The sequence below is a fragment of the Protopterus annectens genome, chromosome 7.part1 (genome assembly GCF_019279795.1).
Source record: "Protopterus annectens isolate FY-2018-M chromosome 7.part1, PAN1.0, whole genome shotgun sequence".
NCBI classification, from domain to species: domain Eukaryota; kingdom Metazoa; phylum Chordata; order Ceratodontiformes; family Protopteridae; genus Protopterus; species Protopterus annectens.
This window is the reverse complement of record NC_056740.1, coordinates 513100402-513127893: the sequence shown is the minus strand read 5'-3', so window position 1 is coordinate 513127893 and position 27492 is coordinate 513100402. Positions and strand designations below refer to the sequence as shown.

Genomic DNA, 27492 nt, shown 5'->3' with positions numbered 1-27492 from the left:
GCGACCCCCAACGGGAGCAGCCGAAAGAAGAAGATGTTTTTGTTGAGTTTTTCTTATGCAATTTTGTATATGCAGGGGGAATGTAAGATCACTCCTAATAATTTGCTGTAAGATGTGACTTCAATGTTCTTTTTACCAAAAGAGAGATGACTTTAAATTTTGTTTTTCTTGAGAGGGATTTGTGGAAAAATGTAGTAGTGTGGTCTTTTTTGGGTTGAGCGTGAGTTGTGAGTTACAAAGCCATGTTTTCAGTGTCTTTTAAAGCTTCCTGAGTAATTTTTGCAGGTGTATCATGTTGTCAGATTTGCAAATGAGAGTGGAATCATCTGCATATTGTATTAGGATGGCCTGTTGTGTGGATGTATAGAGGATGTTGGTGAAAATGTTAAAGAGAAGGGAGCCAAGGTGAGAGCCTTGTGGTACACTGGTGTTTACTACAATGTAAGGTGAGAGTGCGGGGTTCCATTTTACTGACTGATACCTATTGGACATGTAGCTTTTGAGCCAGAGAAGGGTGTGCAGAGAGAGAACTAGTGAGGACATATGAAGTAGAAGTTTGCTGTGACAAACTGCTTTGAAGGCTTTAGACAAGTCTAGAAATAAGGAAGAGACTATTTTGCTATTATCTCTACCTTTATTGACAGTATCTATACAGGTTAGAAGGGCAGTGCTAGTACTATGGGAAGGAAGGAAGCCATGTTGTGTAGGGGATAGGAGTTCTTCCTGCAGGAGATAGTCTACCAATATTTTTGAATACATTTTTCAAGTATTTTGGAGAGGGGAGATAAAACTGATATAGGCCTAAAATTATTAATGTCTGTCGAATTTCTTCCTTTGTGCAATAAATGTGTAACTTTATCCAGAGAGAGAGGGAGCAAATGATTCCTGGACAGGCCTATTGATAAGGATTAAAACAGGATAGGCAATGCTTTTGGCTGCTATTTATAGATACTCACTTGGAAGGTTATCAGGTGAAGAAGACCAAGGTTTAAGTTTGATTAACAGTAGTTTTATATAGGATGTGGACACAGGTTTGAAGATGAAAGTGGATGAAGTGATATGTGGCTGTTGGGCAGGGTTGGCATTAGATGTTGAAGAATCCTTGGTTAGAGATTCTATGCTATCTATAAAATAAAAGTTGAACTGTGCTGCAGTCTCAAGTTATGAGTTAAGAGGAGAGGGGTTTGGGTTGAATTTTTGGTTGGACTGTAAGATTTCCTTAATGGATGTCCAATGATTTTAAGGGTTGTGTTTAGTATTATTCTGAAAGTCATTACAGTATAGTTTTTGTCTTTATTTATGTTTTTTTTAGTACAATTGTGAAGAATTCTGAAGTTTTCAAGATATCGTGGTGTTTTATATTTTTTGCCATTCCTTCCTTGCTTTTTCTCCATCCTGCATTAGCATTCAACTCTTTTTGGATAGCCAGATTTCATTGTTTGTTTTCAGTCTCTTCCTTCTAGGTGGTACAAGGCTATTTAGGATACTTATAGCCGTTGTACTGAATTTATTTAGAGCATCATCTAAAGGGAGGATTTTTAGGAAGTTCCAGTTAATAGGTAATAGTGTAGTAATGAATATTTCTGGTCAAATGATTACTGAGAGCAATCAATTTATAGCCAGTACAAAGCAATTAACAAAGAGATGCAAAGTAAAACAGGTTGTCTATCATCTCCTGAGACTAAATAACTGGCATTAGTTGTATAGCCTACTGGTCAAGAAAAACGGGACAGTGGCCAACTTAGTAAGAGATCCTTAGAGTGCACGGACTATTTCACAGAGACTTTAAATCACAGAACAGGCATGTATGTAACTGATAAAAGTTAATACACAGCAAGTTTCTTCATGATAAATGTGCTTACATGACACAATGACAAAATTCTCGTTAAACTTGTAGGAGTAGGGCTTAGTGACAGAGCTCCTGCAGTATTAGTACATGATAATGAGCTTGTCAGTACAGAATACATAGATAGTTTGGTTCTATCTTGGAAAATACAGAACTTGAGACCAAACCTGATGGTCATAAACATTAACATTCTTGCAAAATATACCAAATAACATCCAAGTCAAAGGATAAAAAGATCACACAGATAAACCATACAGTATATACAACAAAAAGACCTAGCTAAGCTAGAGTCTTCACCAAGTTAAATTTAAACCTCTTATACATGAGACTTGTAGGATTTTTGCAAATAATCCCTTAAGGACATACCAGTGTTTCAGCCACATGGCTTCTGAATGCCCATGACCTTTCACATTAGCAAGAGGATCCCTGGTTTGATTCTTGACTTGTGTGCCTTCTGTGCAGTGTCTGAATGTATTCCCTGTGTTCATGTTGGTTTCCTTTGAGTGGTCTGTTTTCCTCCCTCATTCCAAAGACATGCAGCAGGTGAGCTGGGCACTCTAAATTGGCCATAGGTGTGGTTGTACATGTGTGCCTGTGGTGTGGCAGAGCCACCATGGCAGGGCTAGCAAGCCAACAATGTAAATCTTACCAATAGATGATGGTCACTACCGAAGTGACACCTTGGACCCACGTACAAAAATAGAAAATAGAGGTTCTGGATTGATAGATGATGCATTCAGGTCAATACATGCAATCCTCACCAGCTACAGACATGCCACTATTTGCAATTTTTTTTTCTGAGCTTGCCAATACATCATAAGTAGATTGTTTGGCTATACATTGTAAACAGAGAGCTTAAGACCAAGTCTGCAAAATATACCAAATGACATCCAAACCAAATGGCAGACAGGCTACTTTTACCTGAATGGTTTGCCTATGTAACCTTTTTCCCTTTAGTTTTGAAAAAAAAAAGTCTGTACTCCATTTTGGCATTCCACCCTTCTCCCCTGAGGAAGAACAACATGTCCCACTCTCACAACTAAGCGAGGAGAAAAACAAATACAGATATGCTGATTGCACCCCTAAAACCCTCGGACATGGGATGACTGTCCCCTTCATCCTACCCTAGCTATGCTTCTGATAATGTCCTGTGATACATTTGCTTGCAAAGTTACCATTTTTGGATATGTTGATTATGTATGTGTATAATGACAAACGTTCTGTTAGGTATGAATTGAGCTACTGAAGGGCACTTTCACCTATACCAGAATTGGCTAGCATTTTAAGTAGAATGTGCTCAACTGATTCAAAAGCACATTTTAATTCACAAAATATCGAAACTTTTAGCTGATCTTTCCTCTTTGCCTTAAATGTAAAGTCAGTTGCACGGAAGAGTGATTTAATAAATTAACACATTAGAGATCACTAGAGCAGCAAACTATACTGAATATTATTTGCTTTTTACACTAAACGAACAATTAACATGTTATTATGAAGCACTACATTTTTATTGATCACAGCTGTAATTTAACTCAGTAAAACCATTAAAGATCATAAGCTTCACAAGTAGTTTTGTGTTTTTTTGTTGAATATACCTTTGGAATGCATTATTTCTAGTTGAAGTTTCCTGTTAACAGAATTTTTGCTATATTAACAGTCAGATGATAAACATACCTTTATATTTCCATATTAATCCTATGCATATTCAAATGAGATATATCTTTCCCTGTGGCAACTCCCATTATAGTTCGACTACATATTTTTTCTAGGTCATGTTTTCTCTGAGGATGAAAACTCAGTTTATAATAGGTTGGGGAAAGTATGATTTTTTTTTTGTTGTTTTAATTTAATTCAGACAAATACACAGTCCAAAGAAGTATGGCATGAGTTATCCAGTTTGCTGATGTGCTTAAGAAAAATTCTGTTTTAGTGCTGTTTTATACTGATTGTTTACCAGTTTTGTACAGAAATGTGTATAATCATTATTTGTCTTTTCAGGCACTTGGCATTAACCTTGATTTGTTGGCAGCCAGAAAGTCAGCCTAGACAGCAGGATAACATATCATTACTGACAAAATATACCAGGATGAATGAAATTTGTTTAGTACATAGAGCACTGATACTTTAGTTAATAATGACTATAAACAGAGACACATACAGTCAGTTTATACTTTCTCTCAAAGCATGCATTGACATTGCTCTCATCACAAAAACAAAGACAATGTTGTTGATGTTTCTCAGCCCCTTACACAGCTAACATTTTACTTCTTTATAATATTGTAATTTTTCATGCACATTTTGTGTGCTAAAATGGTCATGATTAAGTTTCTTGACAATCTTTATTTTGGCACATTTACTTTACATTTCATTTAGATATCTGTAACCTTGTTATATTATTATTATTATTATTATGGCATCAGCCAGAAAAGATGGACATAGGCAAAACAGAAAAAAAACATGCAAACTTCTGGGCCTTAAAACATCACTGCATCTCACTAGAACCTTCACGTGTCTGTCAATAATAGTTAGGACTACTTTCCCACATGTCTTACGTCTTACATTCAGGCTAATTCACTGCTCATACTGCTGACCTCTAGCACACGTTACAGCACAGACTGACCTACTATTACCTCTCCATTTCTACAGACAATGCTATCTGTTTTTCAAAACTTGGATTTGCAGCATTGAATTCAGTACCATAAGGTAAGGCCAGACAGTAGGAATCAAATACTTTCAAAGCGGGGCTACTTCAATTTCTTACCAGTGAATGCAAGTGTCAGTGTTACAACACTGGCTAACTTGACCCTCTGCCAGCTAACTTCAAAAGCTTAGCAAGTGTAGGGCAAGGAAGGTAGCCACCCAGACACAAGTTGTTATGGGATGTGATTCTGAAGTGTAGCTCTGACATTCTTTTTTGGATCTTTCTCATGCCACATACATTTGTTGCTCTAAAACTGAGCATATTACCCTCACTGATTTGTAAAGTACAGCAGAGTTATATCTGTTAAAACTTAAGAATACCTAACCGGCCCAAGTCGCCAATCAATCACATATAAAAAGTCTGGTATATATGGGCAATCTAATATTTCAGGAGTTTATGCTCGCAGATGTTAAGGGCAATGGATAGGCACAATACGAGGACAATATTTTTCTTCCTAGGAAACCAACAGAAAATGAAGACAAGAGCCACAAAGAAAAAATAAAAAACGAATCCAGTACAGCTTACCTAAGTTGTACCAAACATCCATTTCTCCACTCAGTGTTCTTACTTCAATAATGGTCTGCCCAAGAAAGTCATCTGATTCTTTCTTGAAATGCTGCTTAACTCGTGATTTGATGTCATCATCTTCATCCCAAACCCTCACTTTAATTCTGTCACTAGAATTATGACATTCGCTGTTGACAAACATAAACAAGTTTAAGTACAGATGATAGACTAATCATTTGTCACTGCCAATAATTCCATACAAGTGTTAACATATGATTATGTCTGTTGCATTTTATATTAAATTACAATTGGTAATCTAGTGGGCTTTCTTAATGAAACTCCTTTAGTGGAAGTCTTAGAGTTACCATTGTATGTTTGATTCCTGATAATCTGTCTCCTGAAACAGACAGAAATTAAGAGTGATAAGGGAGAAATATGTATATACTAAGTGTTAGATTACTGTTTCTTGGAGAATTCTCCCTTCTCAACGTACAGCAGCCTCATTATTAGTACACACAGACACACGCAATATATATATATATATATATATATATATATATATATATATATATATATATATATATATATATATATATATATATATATATATATATATTCACTTCATAATACTGAAAGCTTAAAACACTGAAACTCTAAACACTGAAACCAAAACATTGAAACTTCAAAATCTTGAAAACTCAAAACACTGAAAACACATATCATACATACACTGAGTTTAAAAAACATAAATCATAGCACTTTCCACCAAGTGTAAGCAGGGGGACAAGCCCCACTGCACCCCACACCCCTTGCTACTTATATATATCAACTCTAAGATTACACTTCACTACACTAAGTGCAATTTTGGAGTTGATATATTTAAGTAGCAGGGGGTGGGGGGGGGTGCAGCCCCACACATGGGGGGGGTGTAGCGGGACCTGCCCCCGCTGCTTACACTTGGTGGAAAGTGCTATGATTTATGTTGTTTAAACTCAGTATATGTATGATATGTGTTTTCAGTATTTTGAGTTTCAGTGTTTTAAGTTTTCAGTGTTTTGGTCTTCTATATTGTGAAGTTTTCTCATTTTCTGTGTTTTGAGTTTTCAGTGCTATGAAGTGAATCCATATATATATATATATATATATATATATATATATATATATATATATATAGTGGTGGGGGGGTGGAGTGTATATCCCTCCACATTGGGGTTAATATCTATCTGTCTAGCTATATATATATATATATATATATATATATATATATAGAGAGAGAGAGAGAGAGATCCCACTCAGAAGACTGACACAACAGTAAGTCTAACTTGATATGGTTGAGACCCTATGATCGATTAACTGAAAAGTGAAACAACAAAAAATCTATGCTCCCCATACCCTCTGATAATATATATATATATATATATATATATATATATATATATATATATATATATATATATATATATATATATACTAAATCCGAGATCACACTACAGTGGGAAAAAAGCTAAATTCCCTGATCCTCACTACACAGCAATCTCTATTCAATCAGTCTTCTGAATGGGACCCATATATCTGTCTCTCTATCTACCTATAGATATATGTAGTGGGGATGTAAAAAGTGCATTTCTTGACAAGGGGCATATTGGACTGGTGGTTTTAGCTAACTCCAGAAAGCATTATTTAACCTGCAATGCTGCGTTTTGCAGTTTATTTTTATACCTATAGATGCTGAGAGAAGTGAAAGTAAAGTAGTTCAGGAGAACACTCAAGGCTCTAACACCTTAGGAAGAAGAGGAAATTGGTGGAGCTGAAGAAAGCAATTGAAAATATTTGTGACTGAGCTGACATGGAAGTAAAGTACATAAAGAAAGCTGCTAGTGTAATGTTGAACTCCAGGAATGAAGGCATGCAAGAAACAGTAGGAGGTAGTAAAGGTGGACCAGGCTAAGAATGAATACTGCTTGGAAACTTGAGCTGTACCTGTCTGGAATTGAGATGTACCTCTCTGGACTATTTGAAGAGAGAGAGACATGACTATGTGTCTCAGGCAGGTATGTCAAAAGCCTTAAACAGCATTTTACCTTCACCTAGGATGATGCTTCAATACAAACAGAAAATGATTGACTTCAATGATTGGCTTAGCTTCTGATGTCATTTAAGGTTATCACTATCTGTCATCCTGGGATGACATGGTCAACAGACCTCCATGCTTTGCCAGAGATGGTCTTCATCTGTCACCCCTGGGATTTCAGCTACTGGCTAAGGCTCTTGCCACCCCCATATTGCCTTTGTAGGCAGTGTCTCAAGAAAAAAATTCCCAGCGTAAAAACTCCTTCTAAAAACAACCTCAGGGTTATGCTGCTAAACACTAGGAGTTTCAACATGAAACTGCACTCACTGGAAGCTGTCCTCACCTTGGAAGATGCAGACATTTGTGCAGTTACAGAGACCTGGTTCAAGACTTTGAAGAGCACCCCAGCCATACCAGGTTACACCTCCTTCCACATGTTCAGACTTCAAACTGAAGATATGAAAACTAAAGTAGGCAGTGCATCAATATTCATTAAAGATAAATACACCTCCTGATTGGTTAGACAGTACGACTCCCTGCAGACACTTCAGGTGCTAGTAACTGTTGGTGTGACACCTATTCAAGTACTGGACCCCCTCCATGAATCGGGATACTCACTCTGTCTATTAAGATCTACTTGAGTCTATCAAGACTCATCCAAACACCATGGTTTTGGGTGACTTTAACTACCCATGCATTGACTGGGTAAATTATTCATGCACAAACTCATTTGCCCAAAGGTTCCTCGGCTTCGTTAACTCAAATGCCCTGAACCAGCTAGCTGACACCCCCACAAGGGGTACCAACATCTTTGATCTGGTGCTCACCAATATGGGGAACCACTGTAGCACACACATTGTGAGGTCCTCCCTGGTAAGATCTGACCACAAATCAGTCTTATTCAAAGTAACTATCACACTTAACCTCACCCCAGCTGCAACTATACTCAAAAAATTCTCCAAATCAGATTATAACCTCTTACTGGTTGGTATAAATAGCTTCACTGCACCTCCTTCCTCAGATGGACCTGGCAGCTATGCAGAGCTCTATACCAAAGCTTTATACAAACACCTGTATAACTGCATTGACTCGGCCATACCTGATAGGACCAAAATAAGCTCCTCAAGGAAGAGCAAACCTGCCTGGGGGACAACTGCCATTAACAGGCTTTACAATAAGAGGAAGAAATTGCTGTCTAATAGTAAGAGGGAGCAAGCCTTCCTAAACAGGAAACACTCCCTCCTCAACTTAAACAAGCAAATAAGACTTCTTGTGAAGTCCTCCAAGGCTAACTATGAGTCCAAATTAGCTTCCTCAACAAAGCACAACCACAAGGCATTCTATAGTTACACCCGTAACCTAAAAAGAAAGGCCCAGATTTGTGCAGAACTGGTAGTTAATGATACCACATATACTGAGCCTGTGGACATAGCTAACCTGTTGGCCAACAGGTTCTGTGAAAACTTCACTCCCCTGTCCCCACCACATGTACCTCAAGACATCCCTATAACCTGTCCCCTACCTTGTATCTTTAAAGAGCAGGTTATAAATGTCCTCTCTAAGGCCAAAACACAGCATCTATGGGACCTGATAACATCCCAGACTGCCTACTACATGGCCTCCAATATGAGTTACAACACCATTCGATAATCTTTTCATTCATAGTCTAAGCACCGGCTTCGTACCAGCTGAATGGAAACCAGCCACCATTATTTCCTTGCACAAAGGTGGTGCTTGCACTGACCCTGGGAACTATAGACCTATTAGCCTGACTAACCTTATTTGCAAGCCCATGGAGTCAATCATCATGGACCTTATCAACAAAGGTATAGGTAATCTTCAAACACTTGACCCTACTCAGTTTGGATTTGTCAAAGGGAATTCATGTCTGTTAAACATGGTGGACTTCTTCGAGACAGTCACCAAGGCCCTGGACGAGGGGAAATCTGTGTATACAGCCTACCTGGACTTAGCCAGGGCATTTGACACTATCCCCTACTCAAGTATCATGGACAAACTTACCCAGCTATGTGTAAACCCTTATATTGTTAGATGGGTCACTAACTGGCTCACTGTTAGAACTCATATAGTCAAAATAGGAGAACCCTGTAACCTCTACAGTTTGGAATCTATTTCTCCAAAGTACAAGCAGAAACTAATGGTTTGTGGCTGCCAAAGTCTGCTGATGACTGCAAACTATGAGTGGTCATAGATTCTCCAAATTATGTCAACATCCTACAAGAGGGTCTTACACAAACAAATGATTGGTGCCAAAATCATGGCCTTAAACTCAAAGCAAAAAATGTATTATCATTCCTTTCAGTAAAAGCGATGTTCCTGCTAACTTCCACATCAATAGCAACACCTTAAGTACGCACTCAGTGGTGACAGAGCTGGGCACACAGGTTGACAGCAACCTTACCTTTAACTACCATGTCTCCACAGTGGTAAGAAGGGCATTCTATATTGCTCATTTCATATGTAAGGGCATTGCCTCCAGGAAAAAAAAGGAGTTATTACTTCCCTGTACTCTTCCCTCATCAGGCTAATAATTGAGTACAATGTCCCTTTTGGCATGTACCTTTCTAAGCACCTGCAGCAAATGGAGAAACCACAAAGGTCCTAACAAGAAAAATTCAAGGTCTTCACCATCTGTCCTATGGGATCATCGGAAATCACTGTCACTTTATTATGTTTCATACAGACTACTCAGAGGTAATCTGACCCTGCGTTATTAGAAATGCTTCATATCTGAAAGTCAAATGGTACACAGGTTACTTGCTCTAATGACCTCAACCTGGTATATGACATTAATAAAACCTAATGGAGGGACGGATTTGTCTCCCATAGGTTACCACAACTTTGGAACAGACTTCCACTTCATGTCAAAAAGAGCATCTCACTGGCCCTCTTCAAAAGCAATCTGGACGATTGGATGGGTGACTGTAAATTCAACCCGTGGGTACCACCTGTGTCCCTGTTGGCCAGGGGCAATAGGTGCTGATCATAGAAATAATGGTGGGAACTTGGCTAGGCTTCTAAGGGCCCTAGGGCCATTAGCCTAGTAACTTCTTATGATCCTACGATCATATGAACAAAGACTAAAAGAACAGTCACAATGGCAATGGGAAAGTCATTAGCGGAACTCTACCAGTTTCTGGAAAGTGACTTTGCAGATGACAAGGAAGGTTTATCATACTGCAAGGCAATCACAACGAGATAAAGAAAACAATCGTTAGACACACTTCATAAGATATGTCAGCAACACTCTGCTTAGCAGTCCAAAGACCATCAGAAGCAAATTGAAGGAGTACTTCTAGAAGATTCTGAATGAAGAAATCCCATAGAAGTCATGCTGTCTCAAGCACAACAAACTCTCAAAGAGGAATTAGTGCCCATCATAAAGTACTGCTAAGGAAATTAAGTCATGGGAAGCAGCAGGCTTAGATTAAGGAACAACAGATACAATTACGAAATTGAGTGTGTCATGGAAGAAATGGATTTTGCAGGTACCCATTATGGTATGAAGAGTAATGTGTATCCCAGATGACTGGAAAATATGCATTCTAATGCCAGGACACAAGAACAAAGGTAGCATTTATAACTGCAGACAGTACAAACTTATCAGAAATAAGCATTCTAATGCCAGGGTAAAAGAACAAAAGTATCATTTATAACTGCAGACAGTAAAAAGTTATCAAAATAAGCACGCTAATGCCAGAATACAAGTACAAACGTAACACCCATAACTGTAGATAGTACAAATGTTATCAAATTCCTTTCATAGTCCATGGAAGTGCTGGAGAGGTTATGCACATCACCACCAGGTAGAGGGCCTAAGGTCATAAGTTTAAAATGCTCTCCACCTCTAGAATGCCATTGAGAGTACAAGTCATCCCTCTGTCTGCCCAGTTATTGGTTCTCTATACAGGCTCTGATCTTGGTGAATCTGAAAAGGGTGTTTCTTATCAGTGGAGAAAGAAAAGACCCATGAACCACTGGAATCAGTTGATGAAAACTGGGAAGATGGGAAAGATAATAAAAAAAAAGATATCGTTAAAAGCACTGACGGCGATAAATTGAGTGGCAGTTTATTGAATGCCAGGGTGTAATATTAACAGCAACAAATGCCTTTCACAATAAACATTTAGCAGTTGACACCATGGTCATCAAAGGAAAATATAAAGAAATAATAACTAGTAAAATAATCTAACAATGTAATTAAGATAAAATCACTGTAAAGATAAAAAAAAACTTTATTGATGCAGCCCCCCCCCCTTACTTGTATATAATAATTCCATAATCTCACAACCATGGGAAATTATGCATTCCCTCAAAAACATCTGCTTTCAGATAACACACTTCATCAGAACATACAGCTCTATTCCAAATATAATTCAAATGGCACATTATCAAGCGGTTCTATTTTTGTCTGGTCTACCTTTTCCCTGAAATAAACTGAGATTATTTTCATTGCAGTACATTCCCGTAAATCAAAATCTTTTAAACAGCATCAGTCCAAAACCTGACATTATAACAATCAACAAAGTTCTGTTTGACAAGCACATCAGTTCTGCAGTTTGACGGTGATGTGCCACCATTTTATACCTTCATACAAACACACATTATATCGAAACCTTCAAGCCTCAAGTATTTCAACAATGTAGAAAATATTTCACCATCTAGGATACGAGTCCAAGTTCATAAACAAGACTTTTAGCAAGTACATATTTATTTTAACTAAACTCATTTGTTTATGTTTGTGTGTGTGTGAATGCATGTGTGTATATGTGTATGTTTCTGAAAAATGATTTAAATACATGATCCATACTTCACAACTGCCTACACTTTTGCCAAATGTCCAGATTTTTGAATGATATTTTTGGTATGTTCCTCATAAAATTTATTTTTTTTTCTGGTAAACCATTGGCAAATCATTGAGGATTGAATTCAGAAAATAATGACAGACATTTGAGTTTCAGACTTAATACTCTTCAGGAAATTCATGTTGAAGTAAAACCTGTTAATCCATCAATTTTCTAAGTTTTTAAGAGCAGTATTTAAAAATCGTCCCTATTCCTGGGACATTGTCTCCCCATTATTTATGACTTTGTCCAGATTAAGAAGTTGAGAGGTATGAATATATTGGGCAATGGAAGGGATACAAAATGGAAAGTACTTAAATGCCTGATTTAAAGAGTGATTCATACTTGTGGTGAGAGCCTGAAGTGAACAGCATAAGTAAAATGAATGAATAATTTTCTAGTAATCGATAAATTCCAAAAGGCAGTCTTAAGTAATTTATAAAAATTGGCTTTTCAATTTGATCCTATTAGTTGAGATATTGTACTTAAATGGCTGCTAGCTATCAAAACACTGCTTAAAACACCCAGTAACTGTCAACCACTGACGTAACGTTTCAGATTTGAGAATAGGTGGCACATTGCTAAATTGTTTAATTAGCATTATACAATGCCTACCCTAAAAACGTGCACGCTGATTGGCTAGCCCAACCAGCGTGCCCGGTAAATCCTCAATATACTAACGGAAAAGGTCCGTCGCCGGACTTTTTCCGTTAGTATAAATAATCTCGCTATGTTAAAAGAGTTTAACATAGCGACAGATTTAAAAAGCAACGGAGATCTCCGTTGCTTTTAAAGCTGTCTCGCTATGTTAAACTCCTTTAACATAGCGACACAGTAAGCAACGGAGATCTTGCGATCTCCGTTGCTTTTAAACTTGTCTCGGTATGTTAAATGAGTTTAACATAGCGAGACAGCTTTAAAATAAACAGCGGAGATCTCCGTTGCTTATTTTAAAGCTGTCTCGCTATGTTAAACCCATTTAACATAGCGAGTAAAGCAACGGAGAACTTGCGTTCTCCGTTGCTTGCCCAAAACTCTGATGTACTGCGTAGGCATGAGCAGTACATCAGAACTGCCCCGGACCACCATACAGGTGCGGAAGGGCAGCAAAGCGGCATTATACAATGCCCTTATTTAAGAAAAGTAATTATTTCTTTTCTTAAATAATGGCATTAATAATAACCACTTCTGGGTGTGGGTAATGCTGGATTTACCCACGGTTGTCTTTGTTTGGTCCCTCGGGCTTCGGCCTCGGGACCAAACCACGCCAACCGTGGGTAAATCCAGCATTACCCACACCCAGGCGTGGGTTATTGCTATAATGTTGCACCTAACAAAATGAGATATTTTAACCAATAAACTAGTAATAAAAATATAAATGTTATACCCATATAAATCTGGTTTCTAACCAACACACTGAAAATGAAATTGTGAACAAGAAACGCCAATGCCTTCCAAGAAAGTGGAAAAAAAATAAAGATTCAATAAGACTGAAAATTCTCATAGACTTTAATAATCAGCAAGCGCTTTTGTTTCTTTACAAAGCAAACACTGAGACTTCATCAGACTGATTTTCAAACAAAAACAGTCCATGATATAAAACATTGACCAATTTAATAACCACATGCTGAAATCACATGATCACATTCTAAACACAAATGAAGCTTAAAATAACAGTCACCCCATGTGATTAAAGTTGTGCGTGTTTTCAATCATCCCCATTTCCTTCCATATTCTTTGAAAGCGCAGTTTCTTGTTAACCCACGGATATACTTTCCTCTGAAAAAATCTTGGAGCCATCTTTTCCTTCTGAGTAACAATGACAGTTGCTCTTTTTTCGGCTTTTCCTGATTAGGGGTCGCCACAGCGGAGCTCTGGTGCGCTAATGATTAGCTGTAGATTTTTACGAGGCCGAGGTGCCAGCTCGACGCCCAACCTTCAACGAAGGTACGCCCATTCTACGCATGTCTTTTGAACACCATTCGACCGCGGGGAGGACATGCAAACTCAACACAGAAGGCGCTACCGCCGCGAATCGAACGGGAGAACTTCTTGCCGTGAGGCAACAACACTACAGCACCACCGCGACTTTGAGTAAGAATGACACTATATTGCTAAATGTGATATATATTTGCTAAAGTAGTTGAACCTGCATATTATTAAAAAATAGAGGAGCAGTCAAAACCAAAATTAAGCAAAGTAGAATGATAAGCAGATGAGAAGGCTGGCCCCAATGAATGCATATTTTCTGAGTTAAAGAATGACTTACTATACAGGTTGAAAAAGAGAAAGAACAAACATTGCACTAATTAGCCATGTTTTATGAAGGCACTTAGTGATGGACAAAAATGCAAAGCTAGAATTTTACCTGTAAAGGTTGAACAGAATATCTAAAAATGGCACCATTCCTATGCCTATAAATGAGGTTCCATTCATGTTGGTAGTTGCTGATCTTATAAATTCATTATCACAATCTAGAAATGGCCACCAATAGATTCTAGTGATTATTGACTATGCCAGCAAGTTTCCCAAATAATCACCCCTACAAAAATTCATTGTAGGGGTAAACTTAATCATAGGCACTAAACAACCTATAATTGCAAAGTACCTTGCAAAGGTAAGGGAAATCAGCTCTTATATTTTACAAAAAAAGCACCTAAACAGGCATGTCCAAGGGTCAGCTTCCAGTGATTTCTCCTGTCCACCTGGTGAATCTGGGAATTCTGGGACAATGCGGCAACTGCCTCATGTACACAGACAACCCTCTCCTCCTACCACCCAACACTACAACCTGCAAGAGATGCACTTACATAGCCAAACTGGAAGCAAAGCTCTCTCCGGCCAAGATTGTGCTAGACAGTCAAGAGGAGAAGGTTAACACCTGCACTACACCTCAAGAACTCATAGCCCTTCAAAACCCACACCATCAACACCCATACATAGCAACACTAAACCCACATATGCGAAGGCCCTTAACATTAACCTGCCCAAGCAACAAGGACCTCCGAAGCTGAAACGCAAACACCAGTCACAACCAAAGTGACACATAACTCATAACACCAGTGTGCCTCCCAACAACAGCCCCTAAGGCAAGACAATGTAACCAACACTTTAGTCATAGGTGACACTATAGTCAGGCACACTGATGTCCCACTCACCAGGCTGAACAAGGAGAAAATTACAGTCAGCTGCCTGTCGGGTGCCAGGATCCGCCACATAATGCATGCACTCAAGTCACTCCACAACAAGTACAAATACGACTCTGTCATTGTCCATGCTGATGTGAATAACTTGAGACATACCTCCCTGGACTACATGAAAAGAGACATGGAAGAGCTCTCGGATCATGTGGCCCAGGCAGGTATGACCCTAGCCCTGAGTAGCATCCTGCTTTCGCCCATAATGATACCACAATATAAGGACAAAATAATTGACTTCAACAATTGGCTAAGCTTCTGGTGTCATTCAAAGGGGATCCAGTATCTGTCTGACTGGGAAGACATGATCGACAAACCACGATGCTTTGCCAGAGATGGTCTGCACCTTTCACCCCTGGGATTCAGGTTACTGGCTAAAGCTCTTGCCACCCCTATAAGGCCTTTTTTAGGCAAGGTCCAAAGGACAAAACCACCACCGTAACAGATACAAGCATGCAAAATCTGAAGGTAATGCTACTCAATGCTAGAAGTCTAAACCTCAAAATGCACTCTCTTGAGGCACTCCTAAAAATGGAGAACATCGATATCTGTGCAGTAACTGAGACTTGGTTCAAAGCTCCAGAGAGCACCCATGCAGTACCAAGCTACAACTCTTTCCACACTTTTCGGCCACAAAACCAAGACCGAAACACTAAAGGTGGAGGAGTGTCCATATTCACCAAGGATATTCACACCTCCAGGTTAGTTGCCCAACACAATGCATCTGAAATTCTCCAGGTGCAACTAACACTAGGTAAGACTGCAGTCCAAATAGTAGCTTGCTACTGATCCCCCACCATGCCCCAAGAGTCTCACTACACCTTTCTAAACATACTGGAAAATATTAAGATACAACTAAACACCTTAATACTGGGTGATTTCAACTACCCTGCCATTAACTGGGAAAACTACTCGGGTACCAACTCCTTTTCCCAATGGTTCTTGGAATTCATAAATTCCAACAGCCTGGATCAACCAATCCATTGTCACGCCAGGGGCTCCAATATCCTAGACCTGGTCATTACCAACATGGGAGATAGATACTCCACACCAGTGGTCACCCCCTCATTGGTCAGGTCTGACCATAAGCAAATCACCCTAGACATCTAGATCTCACCTCCACCCCCCCCCCCCCCAGTAAGGAAACCTCCTTAAAAAATTTCTCCAAAGCTAACTTCATTCTACTGAAGTCAGAAGTGACAAACTTCATGACACCCATGCAGACGGGATCTGAAAGTTCGACTGCAGAATCCTACACTAAGGCAATGTACCAGCACATCCACTCTTGCATGAATCGTGCCATCCCAAATAGAACCAAGATGCTCTCTTCCAAAAAAAGGAAGCCAATCTGGTGGTCCCCTACTATAAAAAAACTATACAACAGAGGGAAGAAACTGTTGCAGAAAAGAGGAAAATCCCAGGATGCAAAAAACTCCCTCACCAGCCTCAGTAAGAAGCTGAGATCCCTCATAAAATCCTCAAAAGCTAGTTACGAAAATAAAATTGCCAAAGATTCCAAAGACAACCACGAGGTATTCTATAGTTATGTCAGGAATCTAAATGGCAATGCTCAGATCTGCGCTGAGCTTCAACAGAATGGCATTAAATATACTGATCCTAAGGATATTGCCAATATCCTGGCAGATCGATTTAGTGCCAAATTCACCCCCCTCTCACCCCCTAAAGGGCCCATCTCAATACCAAAAGATTGTCAAATTACGGTAATCACGGCCACACAGGTAAAAAACGCACTCTCCAAAGCTAAGAATACAGCATCCATGGGGCCAGATGACATCCCAGGCTGTGTACTACATAAACTACAAAATGAACTGGCACCTCACCTAAGTGTCATGTTTAATCATAGCCTCACCTCAGGCTTCATTCCCACTGAGTGGTGCACAGCTACAGTTATCCCACTCCACAATGAGGGATCCACCTTGGATCCAGGGATCTACCGTCCCATCAGTCTGACGAGCCTGATCTGCAAGGGCATGGAATGCATTATCATGGAACTTATAAACAAAGACATTGGCAACCTTCAAACACTGGACTCCACCCAGTTTGGGTTTGTGAAGGGCCATTCTTGTCTCCTGAACCTGACTGACTTCTTCGAATCAGTCTCCAGAGCTGTGGACGAGGGTAAGGCGGTCCACAGAGCCTATCTGGACCTTGCCAAGGCCTTCGACACCATCCCCCACTCTAGAATCATAGATAAATTTACTAAGCTGGGCATAAATCCCTACATCACTCGATGGGTTGCCAACTGGCTTACTGACAGAACCCAGACTGTAAAAGTAGCCGACTTCAAATCCAGCTCCAGACAAGTAACAAGTGGAGTACCTCAGGGTACAGTCCTGGAATCATTCTTGTTTGGCATCTACTTCTCTGACATACAGGCCAACAATAAGGGACTCTGGCTAACAAAGTTCACAGATGACTGCAAACTTAAACTGGGAGCCATTATTGAATCCCCAAATGATGTGGATATTCTACAAAAGAGCCTTACAGAAACAGATGCCTGGTGCCAGAGCCATGGGCTCAAGCTTAATGCCGAGAAATGTATAGTTATCCCCTTTGGAAAGAAACATGTACCCATGAATTACCACATAGGTGGCAGTACACTAAACATCGAAAGTGTGATGAGAGACTTAGGGACACAGGTGGACAGTGGTCTCACTTTTGATAACCACATCACCACAACAGTCAGGAAATCTTTCTGTGTGGCACACCTCATCACTAAGGGCTTTTCATCCAGAAAAAAGGAGGTCATTGCCCCACTGTACTCATCCCTCATTAGACCCATTATAGAGTATAATGCCCCTTTTGGTATATACTTCACAAGACATCTGCAACAGCTGGAAAGGCCACAGAAATACCTCACTAAAAGAATCACAGGCCTAAAGCAGATGCCATATGCTGACCATCTAAAAAAACTCCAGCTATACTCTGTGGCATATCGTCTACTCAGAGACTATGTCTGCTTAACATACAAGGCCATGTCAACCCTTGAGCTGTTGGACATGCTCCACTTAAAGAAATCCCAATCCCTCAGAGCCACATGCTCCAGGGATCTAAACCTTGTCATCACAATGAATAAAACATGCTGGAGGGATAGGTTCCTGACCCAGAGACTCCCCATACTCTGGAATAGACTGCCCATACATGTCAAGCAGAGCGCCTCCTTGGCCCTCTTCAAAAGGAACCTTGATGATTGGATGGGAGATAGGAAATTCAGCCCAGGGATCATGTCAGTCGCCCTGCTAGACAGTGGCCCAGAGAAGTAAACATTGTGGGAAGAAATATCCAGGGAATTGTTATGGCTAGGCTTGTATAGGCCCTAGGGCCAATAGCCTAGTACCAACCTATGAACCTATGTTAAGTCAAAAGACAGAGAGCTAACTGTTACTTTTTTCCAGGATAAAGATACCCAAAACAAATACTCCCAGACAAGGGAACTCCATTTATGTCTTGTACAATGGTGTTGCCTTGCAAACATTTTAAGTTAAAGCTGTGAAGAACTTCAGTATACACTCTCAAACTGTAAGTTAGCGGAGGGCTTTACAAGAATTCTAAAGTTTATTCTAGAGGGAACCACAGAACAGGATGTTAAATAAATGGGATCAACTGTTTCCCCATCTTCATTTTTATAAGACAACAGCCTAAACGTCAACATGATTTCCTTGTTTAAGCTACATTTAGGAAGTATCCATGAGGCTTGCCACTCATAGCAAAGGAGGCATTGAAGAAGAGGGACCCATTTAAAATTGTGGTTGCACACTTGGCAAACTTAAGTTACAGATTCTATGCCAGCATTAAGGTAACATGAGAAAAGTGCACACAAAATGCAAAGGTAGCGGGTGCATTATTAGAATGACAGACTTAGGGAGTTTTACAGTGGGTGGCAACATATTAGCTGTTAGTGTTAGTCACCTCTGCTGAAAGTAAATAAACCTGAGGATTTACCTGTGGAGTGCCAGAAACTGTAGATTCATGTGTGGAGTAACAGGAAATTACCAGTGGACTTGAATGAAGTACAAGTTGTTGATGTATTTGGAGGTCGTAGGCAGTTTATTCCGAGTTGCAGTACCAAGAAGAGGAGATAATGAAACTAGAGGTTCTTCAGAGAGAGTATAAACAACTTAACTGAGCAGTAAGAGACTTTAATTCTGAGCTTCTGTTTTTCTTCAGTCAGTTTGAGCTGGCATGCTTTCACTGCAAATAAACCACACAAACAATACAGAAAGTATTTAGTTAATACCATGCGCTACACACTTCCTAGCTCAGAATCTAACCATTCAGCAGCCTGACTATATACAGGGACTTCATGTTACAATCATACTTATAAAGTTTTCATGAAACCCTGCTTGACTTGATCAGCCTTGCTTGAAGGGATTCCTTGTGTTTTCCAGTCTGGCCAGGACACTATGATCAACAACTTTTGTTTACTGTTGGAGGTTTTGTTCCCTGCTTGCCAGCTTACTCAAAAATGACTTGCAAAGGCAAAATTTTAACCTTTGGTATTCAATGTTTTGCATATCAGGTTTCATGCCTCGGAGCTTCCTATGCCAGTCAATAAGACACTACTACACACTAGCTAGTTTTTAAAAAACTCAAAACACTTTTATCTTTGACCAGCCTTATTCATGGATACAATGATAATTATTTTATTTTATGTATTATCCAATTTTTTATGATATTTTATAACACTTTTTTTATGAACATTTTGATGTTCTTGGGCAACAACCACAAAAAATAAATATGAACATGAAATGGCTCCTCCATATTTGCTCAAGGTGAAATTACTTGTGCTTCATTAGCAAACAGATGAAAATGTGAAAGGCATTATATCAAATGCTGTTTTCCAGTAAATCATTGCTTGTGCAATTTGTAAGTGTGCACTGACAATGATTCACTTGTTTTGAGAGATTTCTATTTTCTTCAAATTGGTGCAACTGTGGAGTTGGGATATTTAAGTTTGAGGGTGCATGTGGTGTTGCCCACATTGGTGGGTGCAGGAGGCTTACCTTATTGCAAAACAATATATATTGTTTTCTCTCTTCTGTATTTCATCCTTTTGGCTTTTTACTTTTCAGGTCAGCATTTTTATAGCTGAGCAGCTTGAAACTGACCGTTACAATATCTGCTGTAGATACATGGCATAACCTGGTCAATAAAGGATATATATATATATATATATATATATATATATATATATATATATATATATGAAATAAATAAATTAATGCAAATAAATAAATTTTTAAATAAAACTATAACTTAAAGGGACATAGACTCTTTACTAGATGACCAAGTTATTTGCATCCTTAATTCAATAGAAAAGCAAAAGCAGAAATTGATGCACTGAAAGACTTGAGAACACTCCCTATAAGGGTTTTAAAACCTGACAAGGGAGGAGGATTGGTAGTAACTGAATTGACAAACTACAAGGACAAGATGAGGAAAGTCTTAAACAGTGACACATATTAAAGTGAGCTTGAACGAAATGAATGTGGCATACAGAAACATCAGGTCATTCTTAAACGACTTGTTTATAGAGGTATTAATAGATGTGCAAACATTAAATTATCTAACTATTTTGGCTCCTAGGATCCCTTCCCTGTTTGGTGTCCCTAAAATCCACAAAAGTATCCACAATTCACATATGAGGGCTTTGGTTGATGCTAGGGCATCGATCAATTATGCCTCTGCAAAATTTGTGGATAACATCCTAAAAAAATATGTGTTGAAGGACAACCAAATATGTGAAGACTCTTGGGCTTTTCTAGCAGACATTAATAACATTAACTACAACAAGGATGTGAACTTTTTGACCATCGATGTAACTGATTTATATTTTTCAATTCCACATGACATAAGAATTAAATGGATAGTAGAAAGAATAAGATACCGTGAAGATCCAGACTTGGAAATTAGGGTTGTAGAAGAATTGTTAGATATTATTTTACCTAACAATTTTGTTATGTTTGACAATGAGATCGTCTTACAGCAAGTTGGCATAGCAATGGGCTCACCTTGTGGAGCCAGCTATGCCAACTTAGTGATGGCACAGTGGGAAGCCAAGTATGTGTATGGGAACATAGAACTAATGTCTTCATTTTGCTACTATACAAGGTTCTTGGACGACATTTTTATTTTATTTAAGGAGGACGAACTAAAGGCTAGTGATGTGGTCACAAACTTGAATAGTACTACTAATTTTTTGAAATTTACGAGTTCCTTTAACGAGGTATGTATCCCCTACTTGGATGTTCATTTATTCAAAGACAGTATAAAAAAGAGATACTCTGCAAGAATATTCCGTAAAGAGACGTACTCTAATTCCTTGCTGCACTTTACCAGCTCTTACCCCTTCCACCAAAAGAAATCGGTGGTGAAGGGACAACTGGTGCATGCAGCAAGAATGACATCAGAGGATAAGTTCTTTGTAGAGGAATGTACAATATTGAAAGGGATGCTCCTAAAAGGAGGCTATCCTGAAAAGTTAGTTAAGGAACTAATTGAAGAAGTTCAACACAAAAGGATGGTAGGAACATACAAACCTATTTTAGGGAACTATGAGAGGGAGAAAATAGAAAATTAACCTAGTATGAGTGAAACCCAACTCTAACAGAGTCACCCATGTAGCAGTGAGGACTAAAATCACATACTCTATCAGTTTCATAACACCCTTTAGTATGGATGCTGCCAGCATTAGGGATATTTTAAGACAATATTGGGGGATACTATCTACCAATGATGAAGTAGTTAAAAAAGTGGGAGAAAAGCCTGGAATAATTTATAAGTGAGATAGAAATTTAAAAACTTTGTTGGAAGCACCAAGAGTTATGAGTGTAAGAACACCTGGTATGTTCAAATGCGAAGCCTGTAATGTGTGTGGATACATGGCTTCTGGTTATACCTTTGAAACTGTCAACAAAACGTATAGAGTGAATGGGAGGTATAACTGCAACTCTAGATCGGTTATCTACCTTGCACAGTGCCAGATGTGTCCAGCCTATTACATCGGAAAAAACAATAGAAAATTGAAGAATAGGATATATGAACACATAAACAGCATCAGAAAAGGAAAGGAAGAGAATGCACTGGCAAGACACCATAACAACCATCCAGGTCACACTTTTACCTTTAGAGTTATGGATCAGATTACATATTCTGTAACAAGGGGGGCGTTTTCATTATTACTAGAAAGGCAGGAGGTTCTATGGCAGTTGCGTTTATATGCAGATAGAAAGCCTGGGTTGAATGAGGTAACGTCCATAGCCTGTATTTTAAAACTAAAAAGCCTGCAGAGATGAAAATTTTAAAGAACAAAAATAATAAATAATAAAAATATTTACTCGCACATCATTATTATTCATCTTTACACAAGGTTATTAACACTGACAACACTTCATTTAGAAATAATATTTAGAGGCCCATCAATCTCATTGCACTGAGGGTGGGGGAAAGTCATTTACTAGAAGTGAATGAACTTAAATGTATTTACTATTACTATTGTTATCATGACAAGTACTACAACTATTCATTATTTTATTTTAACACATTATTTAATTTTAACAGATTATGAGAGTGTATAAAAGAATGTGATTAACTATTCAGTTTCAGTTGAAATTATAAACCGTAGAAAGTTTAAATTAATGGTTTTACATAATATTTTAAATTAATTTTAACATGGGATGTTTAAAAATTAGTGAAGGTTGTTAGGGATTGGTTAATTAGTGTTGGTATAATTAATTAATAATTAATTAATGGTTTGTATTTAAGATGTGTGTATCAGTTGTGAATTTTGTCTGAAGAAGTTCAGTCATTGAATCGGATGAAAAGCATTTCACTTTACTTGTCTGCTTTATTAAACTTGTGCAGTCGAATAAGTTATCTCTGAGTACCTTTTTACTACGTTTGTGTTTTTTGGCATTTAAATAAATAACGCTGTCCAGGCTTTAAATGAAACAATGCTTGTCACTTAACTCTTCTGTCTGAAAACTATAATGATTCATTTTGCCCACAGCACACAAGCAATACATTATTTAACCAGTTCTATCATATTTGAAAACCATCACTCTGAATTTTGTTTCTAAGCTGTTATCACTGATGTTTACATTTCAGACGTACAGAAAGGCTCAATAAAACATATCTAAATGAAATGCTTTTCCAATGTTATGTGTTGCAAGAGTGTTTAGATTCCTGGAATCAGTGTAAAGCTAATAATGTCATTCATTTTAAAAGAAGTTTGCTATATTATAAGATCCTTATAATGAACAATGTTATTTCTCCTTATCTACTTAAAGTATGCAATCCAGTGATAATGACTTGCTCAACAAACTGATACATTTTCATTTCACGTTAGGAAAATTAACTCTTTTAGTTTCATTTGTCTGACTGTCAATGCTATGTCTCATCTCTATCCAGTTTCACCAATGTCAATGTCAAATCAATGGACCAAAAAGAAAAAACAATAATGCACTTCTGACTTAATGAAAACACCCTTATTCTGTCTCAGGATGCTTTAGTTATACACAGCATTCAGTTTTAAGGAGGCATCTAATAAAAAAAAAACTTCTGCAATTGTTTCTTTCAGTCTCCTAAGAATAAGTCTCCAGTTTGTCTTTTCACACATGTTTAAAACTACTTTCTGATTTGTGTAAACTAACAGCATTAAATTGTACTTTCTAAAACATACACAAATTAATTACAGTTGCTTATATTACACCTGTATTTCTGTATATGCAAGATACTATCAGTTATGTTAATTTTATATCTCTGTTTATGTTTCTTGGTCTATATTAATTAGATTCATACCTCGTAGTTCTCGGTTTATTGGATTTGCATCTCTGCATCCTATATACTTTGCCTGAACATACTGCCTAAAATATATTTCAGATGACAATTGGTGGCCGCTGCCTGGCAGCTTGATTTTGTTCCCTTCCTTTCTGGAGTAGTTATTCTGGATATCATTACTTGTTCTGGACACTCTTCAGGCTTTGCCTGGGTTCTGATATTTTCTCCTCCTCATTCTTCCTTTTTGTTTTACGAATGAATATGTTTTTTTTTTTTTCTCTACACCACTGGGCTACTAATGGTTATGGTTCTTTAAATGTATCTGGTCAGGCCACCGCAGATGTTTCTGTCTTACTGTTGCTGCTCTGGACAGATATCTGTTACATTATCAGGAAGCTGTTGTTAATATTATAGACTATGTCACCTCTTTGTGGAACACAGCCAACAAGAGTTTTAAGTTGTCACTCTCTGCATAGCATGTGCAACTGTGCTTTATTTGGATACAACTTATTCTTGGCGTATACCTTCATCTGCAAATCCTCACCAGTGCTGAGATTAGGTTTGCTTTTAAGTGGATAGTGGTATGTGAGTTACCTAAGCTGTTAGAAATGCCTAAAGTCTAAGCCAGAGTTTACTGGATGAAAATATTGGTTTTCTTAAAAGTAGTCTTTAAAACTTTTTTTATCTTCATGCAATATTGGTTTATAATGGTATTGCAAAAATAAAAACATTTTTGCAGTCATGAAATTAAGGTCAGAACAAATGCATATTATACTGCCAGCAACATGTCCTGCTTTATAATTCCTAGACTAATTTATTTTTAATACCTCTTAAAAACTATCACAGGAAATAGAAGGTAACTGAGTCTTGTGACCATTTGGCAGTACTGACCCACAGACCATAGCCCTTCTATTGAGGAGTGCTAGATCAGAGTACAATGTCGGTCAAGCCCAGGTGAATTTGTTGGTAGCTATCCAATCATTCAAGTCCCAAAACACTGCTATTATTTATTTTATTGTATCTCTATATCATATACTACTATAGGATCTAGGTCATTTGATTGACAAACCAGATTGTCAAATCCCATATGGTTGAGACCATATGGTTTCACAATTTAATTTATTGATCAACCTGAAGAAGCCAAGCAACACTTACAAACAAGCCAAACAATGTTTTAGCAGAGGTGGGCAAGCCACCCTACACCACCCATCCCCTACTAATTATATATGCCAACTCCAATATTGCAGTACGGTGGGGGAAAGGGCAAATTCCCTGGTCACCACTGTACTGCAGTGTCCGTCAGAACAGTTCAGTCAACTAAATTATTAATCATACGGTGTCAACCATATGGGTTTTGATAATCTAGTTCATTGATCAAATGAAGGAAACACCTACTATGTACAATGTACTAGGTACTAGGAATGTTATATCTGCTGTATTTACTATTAAATACAGCTTGCTATCCTTTTCAACCTCTGCATTTTCTATTTAATATTTTTCTTCACTGTATGCAACTGTGAATCCAAAGAGATAAGCCAGCCATTCTGATGTACCAGGACAGTGAGGTCAGATCCCTGTTAGGGTCCTCTTTACCCCTGTGTAATATCGGGTGAGCCAGTAAAAAAGCATAGGTTGCAGGTTGGACCAGCACCTGCCTGATACCATCAAAGACAAAGTTGACTAACAGGAAGGTGGGTACAGATCTCAACCTGGTGTGTCATTTATGATAGAATCCTAGCTGGATAACAATTTTGACCATCAGTGAATAGGATATATCTGTTCCAGTATGCCCTGTTCGCCACTATCCTACATACATTTTTAGTGGAGATAATGAACTAAATAATAGCAACATTTTATCTACTGAGTTTAAAGCTTATCAAAGTGTATGGCAAAAGCAGAAAATTAAAGAAACAATAGTGACACATTTAAAGTTATGTTAAGTTGGGCCAGCAGGTGTTAATGGAGAAGTTACATGTTTTGTTGCTGAGAATGTGTTTTTAAGAAGACTCAGATATTTTATTCTCAGTAATGTATCTAAAAATGAAAAGGAATGCATTCAATGTTTACCAAAATTTCTGAATTTAGGAATGACAATAAATGTTCCAACAGATGGTCTTAGATTACATAGGGTTTGTTTTCATGTTATTGCTTCTAAAAAGGATTAACAATTTTATAAGTAGAAAAGCTTATAAGTGAAACACAATCACATTTAAAAGGTACATATTTGCTTTTTTTTTATACTGGTGTTAAGGTAGTTAGTTATGGTTGCAAAGAGGGAAAGCTAGCTTGCAGTATGTTGTTAGCATACTGCAGTAAATATTTAACAAGGATGATTGCCATCAGGGCATAAAATAAACCGCAACCTTGTACTAAGAATAGCTGTACCATTTAAAAAAGCTGTAATGACGAGTGTCATTAGCACTAAGCATAAAGAACTCCAATAATCTTTGGACAGAGCGGAAGGATGAAACCATTCCATCATCCAGATAGATCCTAGCACTCTGATAATCAAAGAAATATTTGGTGGTAGTCAATGTAAAAAACATGACTTATCCGGAGCTCTATAAGTCTAGAAATACAAACATTGTTAAAGGCTTATATGACATCAAGGAGTAATACGTCCCAAGTTTACCATTCCATGATAGAATGCACTGGTATTCTACAACTTGCAGATGGCCTATGTCAAAGTGAGAGATACACCTGAAGCCACGATGAGTATTAGAAATTATACTGGGGGTTACTAATAGTTGCAGGAGCACTCACTTCTCTAGGAATTTAAAAAATGGCTAGATAAGCAAAATGAGTCAACAGCTGTCCACATGGCTGATAGGCCATCTTTATAAGCTGTAAATATAAATAGAAGACAAGCCATCCTTAACATCTTATTGATGAGTACAGAAAACACATGGGCAATAACTGTAGGTGAGATCTTTCAAAAGGCAGGGGGAAAGATTATCAAAAGCTGTGGAGCCAGGATTTTGATTTCTAAGAAACTGTTGATCAGATCTGAAAAGTCATTGTGAAGAATAAAGGTTGTATATCCAGGAGAGTGGTTGGCAGTATGATGAATATGCTTTTCTGATTATAACATCAAAAATGGAATTATTTATCTGGTCACATGGCTCCCTGTATTTTGTGTTCATACTCCATTTTTGTTTTGTAGTAAATTGGTCAAAATAATTTATGGTGGACATCATTGTTTTGATCTTACTGGATGCCCAACAAAGGATTATGGACATGGCTAGTATTTGTTGCTAATGTTCCACTTCATTCAATGTATTGAGAAAACGTAATGCCCAGATAGTTAAGCTAAAAGTTGACTGAAACTGGAAGTAACAGATGTATTTTGAATTCCAGAATAAAAATGCTCCTACAAAATGTTACATTTTAAGTTTTGCATGATTCCATACAATGAATGTTATGGCGACTTCCTATGATCCATTCACCACAGTGCTTTTATTTGGGCAGTAACGAGAATCTAGTCAAATATACCCTAGTAGCTTGAT

General features: G+C 38.1%; 1 protein-coding gene across 1 annotated transcript in view; it reads right to left on the bottom strand.

The window, feature by feature from the left end:
* UNC13C (unc-13 homolog C) overlaps positions 1–27492 on the bottom strand; it is a 4920764-nt gene that overhangs the window by 2336437 nt on the left and 2556835 nt on the right. Inside the window, exon 10 of the mRNA XM_044078941.1 lies at positions 5073–5242. Coding sequence (XP_043934876.1) covers positions 5073–5242 — 170 coding nt within the window. The remainder of the gene's footprint in view (positions 1–5072; positions 5243–27492) is intronic.